Source organism: Phacochoerus africanus, chromosome 5 (genome assembly GCF_016906955.1).
Source record: "Phacochoerus africanus isolate WHEZ1 chromosome 5, ROS_Pafr_v1, whole genome shotgun sequence".
Classification (NCBI taxonomy): Eukaryota; Metazoa; Chordata; class Mammalia; order Artiodactyla; family Suidae; genus Phacochoerus; species Phacochoerus africanus.
The window spans coordinates 110,842,532-110,854,911 of NC_062548.1; the positions used below are offsets into that span (position 1 = coordinate 110,842,532).

Below are 12,380 nucleotides of genomic sequence, written 5' to 3' on the forward strand. Positions count from 1 at the left end.
AATAATTAACTTCCTAGAGCATTTTTCCACTGGGGGAACAGTCTGATCAGTAAATACCTGTGATGTGATCTCTTTTAAAAAAAATAAAAAACCAAAAACATTCCTATGAGTTTAGGTCACTGCTGCCAGGGGAGGAATGTTTCTATCAGAACATAATTTTAAAAGATCAAATCAAAATTTACAGAAGGCGCCAGGCTCAAAAAAGAATGAATTCTATTTTTCTTAAGGATTTTATTAAGGCTAGCCATACTTCACATCTCATGCCATAGACTTCTAAGAAATACGTTACTTCTCCTCCAGTATTTTCGGATTTGATTTTTTTTTCAATTTGTATTAAGAAGTTGGCTTAACATCTGTGTGTAAAAAGCCATGTATCTATTTTAATCCTAGGGATATGGCTGGTGATAAGAAAGGAGTTTTTGAAGAAACTTTCACAGATGCTTTTCCATGTGATGCATAAAGCAACTCCATGAGACAAATGGTGCAGGTGACACAGCACCCTCACCTCCTGGAGAAGAGCATTTAGGTTGGGTCCAGCGTACCATGCCTAATAATTTCCCCAAACCTCTCCTCAAGGGCTCAGCTTCTTAGCATCTCAGGGAGCATGAGCTTGTCTCGCTTTTCTTTTCTTCTTCTTTTTTCCTCTTTGCGACAAATAGGGAAGAGGCAGCAGTTAATCCCTCCTGGTGGAGAGTTCAGTAAAAGGGTGGCATGTGGTCTGATTGTGTTTCCTTAAAGAGTAGGTACTACTGGTAAAGCACCCTTTCTAGAAACTTCTCTCTGGCTTCGTCAGAAAGAAGGGGTTGTGCGTGTCCACTTACAGGATTGTTTCCTGCTTTAGCCTTTCCCTAAATATGTCTAATCTTATGTTTGCTGTTGGGGCGAGGCAATCTGGAACACTGCTTTGGTTAAAGCAGACACGAACATTCTCCTTGGCCTTTTGACTTGACTTTGACTTTCATCTGCAGTGTGTTCTGAAGGCCTTTAGGCACCAACCCCCTCCACATCCTTCTGAGATGGGATGAGGACAGTGATCAAAGAGTCACATCTCGAATACGTGTTAGTAAACCATGCCCCCAAATGAAACACCTCCCCTAGTCCTGAAAAAGACATCAATTTGTAAAACTGTAACTGTGGTACTCTCCAGTAAATAACTTTCAACAGAATTATTCAGGAAGCTTTAATCTCTTTATTTTTAAAATCACCACAGGCACTAATGTTTAATACCAACTCATGTTTTATGAGAAAAAGAATTCTAGTGTAATATTCTAAAGAGAGTAAAAGAGAACTTGCAAATTCATTTCTCCCCCTAGTTTTCTCATTCAAAGACTTGGAAGATGAGAAGTGTGGGAGAAGTGAAATATAGAAGAAAGTCATTGCTGAGTTTCAGAAAACAAGCCCTGACAATAGGAATGGACTGGATAGGAAGGCACGCAAATTAAAAGGAAGACTATAGAAAAGTTGTAACTTCAGATAGTAAGAGATGTAAAAGCAGACAAAATAAAGGTTAGAAAGTAAAGTATAAGAGCGAAAAAACTTTCAAAGCAGATTCTTCCAGACAATTTCCCTCTTTAAAGATGTCAGTCAGGTGGGGAGTCAAGGCCATGACAATGCACGGAAAGCAGGTGCTGGGCACATAACCAACACTGAGGGTGGAGGTGGGAGCAAGGCTATCCTGGAAGGCTGCCTGGAGGAGCTGACATTTTGAGTCAAAGTTGTTTTTTGTTTTTTATTTCTTTGGGTTTTTTTTTGGCTGCACTTGAGTGTGGAATTCCCTGGGCCAGGCATTGAACCCGCACTACAATGGCCCCCTGAGCCACTGCAGTGGCAACGGCCAGGTCTTTAACCCACTGAGCCACATAGGAACTCCTGAGTCAAGTTCTTAAAACATGATAAAAAATTGTCCAGAAACGAGGTCTGTGTAGGTAGAGTGGGTGAAGGGAGGGGTGGTTTGCAGGAGTCACAGAACTGACTTTGAGAGGATGAGACGAAGGGAAGGGAGGCAGGAACATGTGAACAAGGGACTGGCCTGTTTGTGACTTAGGTGCTGGGGCTGAGGACACTGCCAGTCTCTGCTGGAAGCAAGTCACCTCAGGGCCTTGCCAGGTGCAATGGAGGGTTTTCTGCTTTTACTTTTTCTGGTGAAGAAGTCAGAAGATACTGGGAGGAGTGAGCCTTGGAGAGGAACAGGCAGGGGAGAGGGTCAGGAAAAGAGAAAAGTCTGATTTATGGAGATACCACTTCCAACTGGAGAAGTCAGGAGAAAAGCAGGCAGATCTGAGTGAAAGAAGAGACTCCTGAAAGCAGAATAAAGCGTCACGGAGAAAGGAAAACGGGAGACGCACACTGGGACGAGGTGGAACAGACGGAAAAGAGCTTGGACGGAGGGAAAGGAAGGGCCATGGCACGAGCCGCTCACAAGCCCGGCATGTGTGCGTCGCCCATCAGGGCCTGTGAGAATGACCTTGAGAATAAAGCCACACCTGCAGTGACATGTCCCACGACTGGAAATGATTAAAAGGATTTGTGCAAACCATTCCCCTCCCCAGGCCTCTTGGGTAGCAAATTCTAGGATCCAAAATGCATTTCTCATCCAACAGTGTGGGTGTCTCTTGTATTAAGAAATAAATGGTTTATATACATGTACGTGGCTTGTTCAGGCAGTGCATTCAAATACCAACACCTCGTTCTTAAAAACTCATTTTGGAAACTATAAACAGTGAGCAGAGAATTTCATGAACATGGAAACACGATTTGGTAGTAAACTCTTCTCACTATTGTCTTTGAAGGTGGGAAGAAATCGGACCCAATTTTTTAAAATAAGAAATGAGCATAGTTTTCCCCAGCCTTGCCCACATTTATGGTATAGCTCCTTTACAAACATACAATAAGACCTCAGGAGTTTTATGGCATTTACAATGTCTGCAGTCTAAATACTGTGGTTTCAACTGTCTTTAATTTTTTCCTAAGATCTTTCTTTCCAATCAGAAATTATTTAAAAATTGTTTCCAATGTTAATTTATTTTACAGGTTAACTAAACACGTTAAAAAAAAAATCCCAATCTGCCAAGTCTAACAGTTGCAAGACATTATATGCGGTCTCTTCCCTTTAAAAAAATGTGTACATACATAAAAGCTGTAGTGCACCCCTCTAAGAAGAGAGAACAAGAACTCTGTCTGGTTCAAAGTCAGAACCATGAGGATGATTTGTACAATGTGTCCCCTGATGGTAGGAACTGCTCTTTTTCCTCTTCCTCTTGTAATTTAAGCAAAGGCCCATAGGGGTTCTGTCCCCTCTACCTAGAGGTGTGAATTGATCATTCCTCAATTAGGTGTGGTCCATTATATCTTTAATAAAATGAATATGCTTATTCTATAGAACTAGCTGGGAATGAGATGATGGGGTTATAGAAGGAACACATTCTTGAACTTGGAGAGGCTTTTTTTTTTTTTTTTTTTTAATGGCTGTGCCCCTGGCCTATGGAAGTTCCCAGGCCAGGGACAGAATACAAGCCAGAGCTGCGACCTACTGCGGCAGCTCTGGATGCCTTAACTCACTGTGCCAGGCTGGGGACTGAGCCCAGCCTCTGCAGCAACCTGAGCTGCTATATTTAGATTCTTAACCCACTGTACCACAGTGGGAACTCCCAGAAAGGCCTTTTATTCAATAGGTACTGCATGTCTGCCGTGGGTTGAGCATTGTGCTAAGCAGTGAGCTGGGTTATAGGCAATGCAAAGAGGAATGACATGGCATAGAGGGTCCTGTTACCTTGCTAATGGATGGGGACTTCATGCTGTCGACAGGGGTAAGCAGCTGAAAGCTTTAAGGGTTTGAAACCAGATAGATGTTTTGAAAATGTGAACAAGCAGCAGTGTAGAACAGGAGGTGATGGGAGAGGCAGGAAGAGAAGTCAGGAGGCTGCTGCCAAAGTCCAGGTAAGAGATGCTGGAGGTAGGGCCTGGGGTGGTGGTGACCAGAGAACAGAGAGAGATTTGAAGGATACTGTGGGGGGTATAGAGTTGGAAGCACGTTCTGATGACTTGGATGGGCAATTTATGTATGACTCCAGGGTTTCCAGTATGGATGCTTGGCAATTGATGAGTGTACACAGGAAGAGAAACAAGTGGGAGAGAGAATGGTAACTAATTTGGTTTTGATCATTTAAGGCAGAGATGCTTTCAAGACACCTTGGGGAAAAGGTCCAGTAATAACAGCAGGAAATAGGAGTATGGCACGCAGGACAGAGGTGGAGACAAGGATATTTATTTGGCCAGCCACACGAGGCAAGTAATAACTGACTTGGAGATGAGAATAAATATCCCAGGAAAAGAACACAGAGTTAAAAGAGGGCTAGACATGCACCTCTCTGGGACATTACTATTTAAGGGATGGTGACAGAAAAAGGGCCTAGAATGAGACAGAAAATGACCCGTGCAAGAGGCGATAGGAATACAAGGAAGAGTAAGGTCCTGAAATCAAAGAGAATACATGGAGGGGAGATGAGAAACCACTGTTGATTGTTGCAGGAGATGGAGTCTGCAACGAGGCTGATGGCTTGAGCAGACAGATGCTAAATGATAATCCCAGAAGAAGGGGTTTCATCCAGATGAAGGGTCTGAGGGCCTCATCTCAGTGCACTGAGGATCAACTGGGAGACAGTTCAGTGAAGGTAGGGATGTCCCTTCAAAGAATTTGGAGGTTGGAGTTCCCATCGTGGCTCAGTGGTTAACGAATCCGACTAGGAACCATGAGGTTGCGGGTTGGATTCCTGGCCTTGCTTAGTGGGTTAAGGATCCGGCGTTGCCGTGAGCTGTGGTGTAGGTTGCAGACGCGGCTCGGATCCCATGTTGCTGTGGCTGTGGTGTAGGCTGGCGGCTGCAGTTCTGATTCGACCCCTAGCCTGGGAATCTCCATATGCCTCGGGAGCGGCCCAAGAAATGGCAAAAAGACAAAGACAAACAAACAAAAAACAAAGAATTTGGAGGTTGACATGGTGACAGAGATTATCCCTGGATGGTGACATGGCAGGGGATTTTCTTTTTTGATTATTTTTTGTGTGTGCCAATTTTCTAAGATATGCATTATTTTAATAATGAGAACAAAGAAATAGAGTGAAAAGGAAGCTAATTTTTGTAAGAATGTGTTGTCATGGGGTCCTCGGTCTGGGAAAGCCTTTGGAGTTGGGTTCCTGGGCCAATTCTGCCAAGCATCCGCTGCATGACCCAATGAATAATATTCAGAACTTCTCTCCAGGCCTCAGTTTCCTTAGCTGTAAATGAAGTTTCTGGGCTAGACAAACCCTGAGGTGGTTTCTAGACATAGAAGTCTAGGACCTAACTTGGGATGTGAGATGAGCTCTTCAAATATATTAGAGAACACTGATGTTTAAGGAAACCCTATCTTGAATTGTGCAAAGACCAGTTATTTTATAATACAAATAATCACTCCAATTTATACAATTTCTATATAAATGGTTGATAATGAAGAACAATTATTACACAATGCAAATAATGAGCCCAATTTATATGCTGTGTAATTTCTGATTTTTTTTTTTTTTTTTGTCGGGGCGTACCCATGGCACATAGAGGTTCCCAGGCTAGGGGTCTAATCAGAGCTGTAACCGCTAGCTAACGCCAGAGCCACAGCAATGCGGGATCCGAGCCGTGTCTGCGACCTACACCACAGCTCGAGACGACGCCAGATCCTTAACCCACAGAGCGAGGCCAGAGATCTCGTTTAGTTGCTTTCCTTAAAGTGAGGCACATCGGCATTAATCATAAATATCTACCTCTGTGTTCTTTTCATTATACCTTCTGTTTTCAAAATGTAATTCAGTTCCTACCCTAAGTCTCCCCTGTGCACCAATCAAGACAGAGAACAGCAGTTTGTGGGTAAGGCTTGAAGCCTGCTGTTGCCAACTCTAAATATTTACCGCTTCCTTTGGAGTGCCCAAGGACATAAAGTTTTTACTGAGCAATTATCACAGGCACTGAGGAAATAAAAGCCTCAGGCTATATTTCATATCCATACCCTCTTACAGGTGATGAGTGGTCTGGTACGGACATTTTTTAGTTATTTCTGTTTCAGGTGCTTTGTGGCAACGTGCAGCAATGTAAATTAGTGGTCAAAGGCCCAGGCAGTGAAAACATTAGACCAGACCGAAAAAATTAGGTGGGAGCCAAGAAGTAGTTTAGAAATAAAAATCCTAAGATATTAACATTCAAAAGAACCTTCAGGGTCATCTGGGACAATGTCCTGCTGGCTAGGAGTCCTTCTGCCAGCCAGTGGGTAACCCACCTACTCTTGGACAGCTCTAGGTAAACATCCATGGCTTCATGAGATGGTTATGTGCTGACTATCGCTAGTTACTGCCAAGTTCTTCTGCAAAATTATCTGAAATCTGCTTTCCTGAAATCCACTCCTTAGCCCCAGCTCTGCCCTCAATAAGATACCACTTCAGATAACCATGCTACTGCTCCTTGTTGGAATGGCTGTTGCCCTGGGCACATTTCATAGCCGAGTAAAAAATACAACAGCCTAGACAGCAAATCTATCTTTTTTTCCCTAATGACTTTTAAGGAGGGATGAGATCTAAGCTGTTAGTCTATCATTTATATTATGAAATTAGTTTGAAACTTGGTTAATAACTTTAATTAATTAATTATTTATTTATTTAGTCTTTTTAGGGCTGCATCTGTGGCATATGGAGGTTCCCAGGCTAGGGACTGAATTGGAGCGGTAGCTGCCGGCTTACGCCATAGCCATGGCCACAGCCACAGCAGTGCAGAATCTGAGCTGTGTCTGTGACCTACATCAGAGCTCATGGCAATGCCAGATCCTTAGCCCACTAAGCAAGGCCAGGGATTGAACCTGCGTCCTCATGGATGCTTGTCAGATTCGTTTTCACTAATCCATGACAGGAACTTCTTGGTTAACGACTTTAAATTAAATTCGGTACAAAACGTTTTGTGCTGTGTAACCAGCAGATTCTTTGGAATAGAATACAAACTCTTTCAACTAGCCTCCACTTAACCAATTCTTGGATGAACTGATGTTCTCTTGTTCTCTGAAAAACATCCTGCCTATGCCCATGAGCAGGTGGAAGGCTCAGAGCCAGTAAGGTTTTTCTCAGGTGCATCTGTACGCTTTTGTTCTGCTGTACGGAGCAGTATCCCAACTGAGATTCAGCCAAGTTTATTATCAAACACTCTGTGCCAATGCAATGATTACTATAATTGCATAATTAAATGGTACATAAAACAGTAAGATATGAATGAGTAGAAGAGTTGTTTCTAGAATAAGATAAAGCGTTAAAGGACTAAGGCTGATTCAGCCAGAAAAAAGGTTATCAAACTAGGAGTGGAGAAGACAACTGTAAAAAAGTGAGAAAACCCATGAAACCTAAAGTGACTTTCCACTTACCTAGCAAAGGCCTTTAAACTCTTTACTCCATTTAAAGTGAGTGGTGTAGGAGTTCCTGTCGTGGCTCAGTGGTTAACAAAGGATCTGGTGTTGCTGTGACCTGTGCAGTAGGTGGCAGATGTGGCTCGGATCCTGCATTGCTGTGGCTCCAGCCAGCAGTTACAGCTCTGATTGGACCCCTAGCCTGGGAACCTCCATATGCCGCGGGTGCAGCCCTGGAAAAGACAAAAAGACCAAAATAAATAAGTAAGTAAGTAAGTAAGTAATAAATAAATAAATAAATAAATCAGTAAATAAATAAATAAAGTGAGTGGTGTAGATAATGCATAATAGACGTGGTTTATGCAGGACAAAGTCATGCAGAACGCAAATGGATTTTTGACTCAAAGACACTGGCTCTTTTTCAGAGATTGGAAAATAAATGGACATGACGTGCTTTAGGTTAAAACTTAAATATTTAAAAGATTATCTTTTTTTATGACTTCCAATTTTAATCACCTTTTTGCAAACACATGACCAATGATGAAGTCAGGAAGTGGGCTCCTGATGTAGTTTACAGCTGATCTATCTCAAGATAGAGAACTGCTGAGATGAAGATGTTATCGTAGACGGTCTTGAGACTCCGTATAATCAGTTCAAGTTAGCCAAGAACCATACAAATTGAGGTATGGTGGAAGTCAGTGTTGCCAGGAATGATACAAATCAATAAATTTCACCAGTATGAAGGCAGACTATACTGACAGGGACCAATAAAAAATAATTCCTTGTGTACAATATTGGGCAGAAACTGGAGAACTATGAGGAAAAATATACAAGGAACTCAGAAGTCAAAGGATCAGACATAATGTTAGGAGGAAAGAGAAACTACGTGTACATTGGCAGACAAGCTTTATGAAGCCGAGTATTCAAAACGATGTTCTCTGCAAAAGCAGGAGAGGACTTAGTGAACTCTGACTGGAAGAACTTCTCAGAAAGAGCCATTCAATGAGAGAACAAGGAGATAAAGGGAGCAAAAGGGCAGAGCAGGTGTTAAGGACTTCATACAGGAAAACTTAAAAAATAGGAGACCAGGAACAAGGCTTACAAAAAAGAGTCACTGTAAAGTTTTAAGAAGTAGTTTAGTTAGCCAGTCCAGTTCCCCAAAAATAGTTCAGATGGTCTCACGATCCTATTAAGGTATTATTAATCTCTAAAAAAGAAGGGAGCAAACTTTAGGATCATGGACCTTAACTGAAGCTACGTGAACAGAACAAACTACTTCTTGATGCTACTAAAACATTTTAGAAAAAAAAAAAAATCTGTAGTTAAAAAACCCCCACCATCTCAGAAGAGATCACAAAAGGAAAAGAAATGGATAACCCTTACGTGTTTAATAAGGATTTTAATACTTCATTTTAATACTTCATATAGTACTTAGTCATTACCAAATGGCTTTTATGTATACTATTTTTTAAAAACCCCATAAAACTCTGTGAGGTAAACATAACCTTTATTTTACAGATGAGAAAAATGAAAACTCACAGATTTTGCATGACATACCCAAACTTACATAGCTGGCAATAGTCAGATGACCAGAATCCTGGTCATTCCAATTCCAAGGATTATAAAAAGATTGGAAAATAGAGGAAAAAACTAAAACTTCCATTAATACCAATAATTATCTTTTTATGTTGTCTTCTTCCCTTCCCTTCCTCCACAGAATGTGATCTCTGGAGTTATCTTTTTTTTTTCCACTTGACATTGTATCATATGCATCTATCATGACTACCTAATCTTCGCATAGATCACTTCATGACTATACAGTATTCTAGGTGAATTATTTCAGTCAAAATAATACTATGGAGAAGGTGCTACTCTATAGGACCAAAGACAAATAAGAAAAAGGCAGTTACTTAATTTTGCTATTGGGTAGCCAAGATTTTGATTTTTGGTTTTTTTTTTTTTTTCTATCACAGGTAGAACTAAAATAAAGTCTCTTCCTGAAGGCTCATGCAGTGGTGGTCACTGAATGAAGATCAACCCTCTCTCCAGCAATATTCTCTCCTCCTTCGTCGTGCTTTTGAATTACTGTCCATCCATTTAATTCCACGCCCCTTTCCTTTCTAATCAATGAGAAGAAAATGTATGTAGATGAAAATATTTTTATATTTTATTCCCTACTATTGTAAAGATAATTATTTCACACAAACAAGTGTACTCTATTAAGGAAGAATGAAATCTATCTTAGGAGCATGGATAAAATTACCCAGGATTGAGCAAGATAGTAACATGGTCTGTGTTTCACTTTGTTTGGGTCTCAAAGGACCATTTAGCCTCCTAGTTCCCTCAAAATACAACCATGCTATAGCCATGTGGCACAAACTAAAAGGGTGAGCTGGAAGTTGATTGATTTATCTGGAAGAGCATCAGCTCTCCATTGCAATTTGTGCCATGATGACACAGCCTAAATCAAATGCTAAATGAACGCAATCACAGCCCCTCTGCAGGCCAAATTCTGGGAAAACAATGCTCTAAGAATTCCAAGTGGAAGGACATCTTTGTAGCCTATACATTGCTTTTAATTTAGAGAAGTGTCAAGATACATTTCTCCAAGGGCCAGGAAAGAAGAATTATGCAACTTAATGAGACTTGCCATATTAAACCCTGAGCTGATGGCTCTCTGAGTTTGAGGCAATTCCTAGCCAATGTTTTCATCATTTTGGATCCTTCGTCCTACCCATGGCGTCTCCAGGTTGGAAAGCATATTAGAACCCATCTAGCTCCAAAAGTCATCACCCACATCCTGATTCCACCGATAAGGCAGGTTCGGAAAGAGCATGGAAGCTTCCAGAAACAGCATGGTGCCAAAATTTTTGATTATGGCTTCCTTCACTCCCCAAGTGTTTGGCCTAAACCTCTGTAGGTTCAGGTCCCTGAGAGAAGCCCTCCCATCCCTATACACTGTCACTTACCTTCTGAGGCCCGGGAGCGGCACTGCCCAGTCATGGGGCTGTACTCCTGGTTTTCGTCAGCACACACGCACAGGAAGGACCCTTCTACATTTTCACAGAAGGCTTCACCACACACGCCACTGAGCAGCTCACATTCATTCACATCTGGAAAAGGCAGCAGAGATCAAGTCAGACGTGTTCCTCACTCTTGACAGCTCCTTGTTTTACCAGCTGTGCCAAGACTAGTAGTGTCTACTGGAGACAAGGTGACCCCAGGGAGCAATCAAACCATCCTGTGGTTGGGGGAAGGGGTGCGCAGAGGCAGGGCTGCAGGCTTTGGTTTGTGTGAAAACGCACAGCAAGTTTCCAAATTCCCATCTCAGCTTTAAGGAACAACTTGGAATTGTACTGCCAACATCAGATGTATACTTTGACCGTTTAATTTTCTCTTCCCTGACTTTTTGACATAACAAGGTCGTAAATAACCCAACACTTTTCTCTCAGTTCTTAACCCAAGGAAAATTAGCAGCACTGACACTTTAGAAACCACAGAATTCTTTAAATTCATTTTTAGAAATTGTTTTAAATCCACTCAAATGTCTAAAAATAGGGTTCCCTAAGCAGCTAAAATGTCCATAATTTTAACAACCAGAATTCAGGTTGTATTCTCCTTTGAGGAATGAAGGGAAGTCCCCTGTAACTAGTCACTGGGCTACATTCATCACTCATGGAAAACAAACTCATCTGGTAACTTCTCATTGATTTCACCATGTTTTAAAAAATTCTATTGATGCTCCTCAGTGTAATTTCTATTTGTTCAATGTTTTTCTTTTGTACTTAAATATACATTATTAAAACACAAAAAAACTCACAGATTAAGTCCATTTTATTCCATAGTATGCAAGTTCATAGCCATAAAGAAAGGCTAATTTTATGTTTGCCCTGGCCCAATGCTATTTTTTACCTTTTATCCTCTGAAGAAATTCCTATAAATGAGTGAAAGTACCTTGACATCTGAAATTCTCGTGTATTTTATGCATTATACGTGATTAAACACGTACAAACATCAGTTTTCATAAGCATACTCTGCGATGGTTTATACAAAGTTAAAAACTTGAGCAATTATCCAAATCATTCAGGAAAAAAAAAATACTATTTTCACCTGCTAAACCCAGTTAATTGGACAAAAAGTTTATGTCTCTTGACTTACTTGGATAATTACCTCAGTTTTCCATTTCACTGTGTATATAAACAGATATAAATCCAATGAGCTGAGGTTTGCTTGTAAAAAGATATTATGACAAAGTAAAGCAGAGAGTTGGTATATTTAATCAACCTGGATAGTCAGAATTTAGACCAGAAAAACTGACTTTAGAAATTTGCCAGTTTGCATTTATCCATTTTAGGTAAATGTCAAATGGAATTTTCTACTTTCCAACCAGTATTCTTTCCACCGTTATTGAAACCTCTCCTACCAGACTGCACTGATTCAATAAACAATAAACAAACAAAAAACCAAAACCCTTTCTAGTTTGCTTCTATGTGTGAGACTGGAGAAACAATGACGAGTCAGGCAGGCCCAGCTCCTGCCTTCAGGAAGCTTATCATCAAGTGGGAGAAATGATTCAGATAATCATACAGGCCAGGATAAGTGCTAAGAATGGAAAGTACAGAGCACCATGAAATCAGGGAACATTGCAGGGTGGGTTAGGGCAGTGATACTGGAGCCAAGCTCTATCTGAAGGATGAGGAGATAAGAAGAAAGGTGGGCAGCCAGGGTCCAAGCAGAGGAAACCGTGTGGCCAAAGGTCCCAGAGGGCTGATTTATTCTCTTCAACTCCGTAGAATGCAAGGTGCACATAAGAGGTGCTCAGTTAATATTTTTCAATGAGAATAAACAGACAAAAGAACAACAGCTTCTGAGTTCATTAAAATGATAACAAACATTACTCCTCTAAGGGTGAAGTTTTATGGGCCAAAATGAAACACTGACATGGATTCGGTATGCTCATCTGGCCGAGAAAGGC

At 41.1% G+C, this 12,380-nt stretch overlaps 1 protein-coding gene across 12 annotated transcripts in view; it reads right to left on the reverse strand.

Moving 5' to 3' along the window:
* The window catches only part of LTBP1 (latent transforming growth factor beta binding protein 1), a 420,392-nt gene that overhangs the window by 38,514 nt on the left and 369,498 nt on the right, over positions 1 to 12,380 (reverse strand). For all 12 annotated transcript variants that reach the window (XM_047782305.1, XM_047782306.1, XM_047782304.1 and 9 more), the window contains one exon: positions 10,375 to 10,518. In XM_047782305.1, the coding sequence (XP_047638261.1) occupies positions 10,375 to 10,518 (144 nt within the window). The remainder of the gene's footprint in view (positions 1 to 10,374; positions 10,519 to 12,380) is intronic.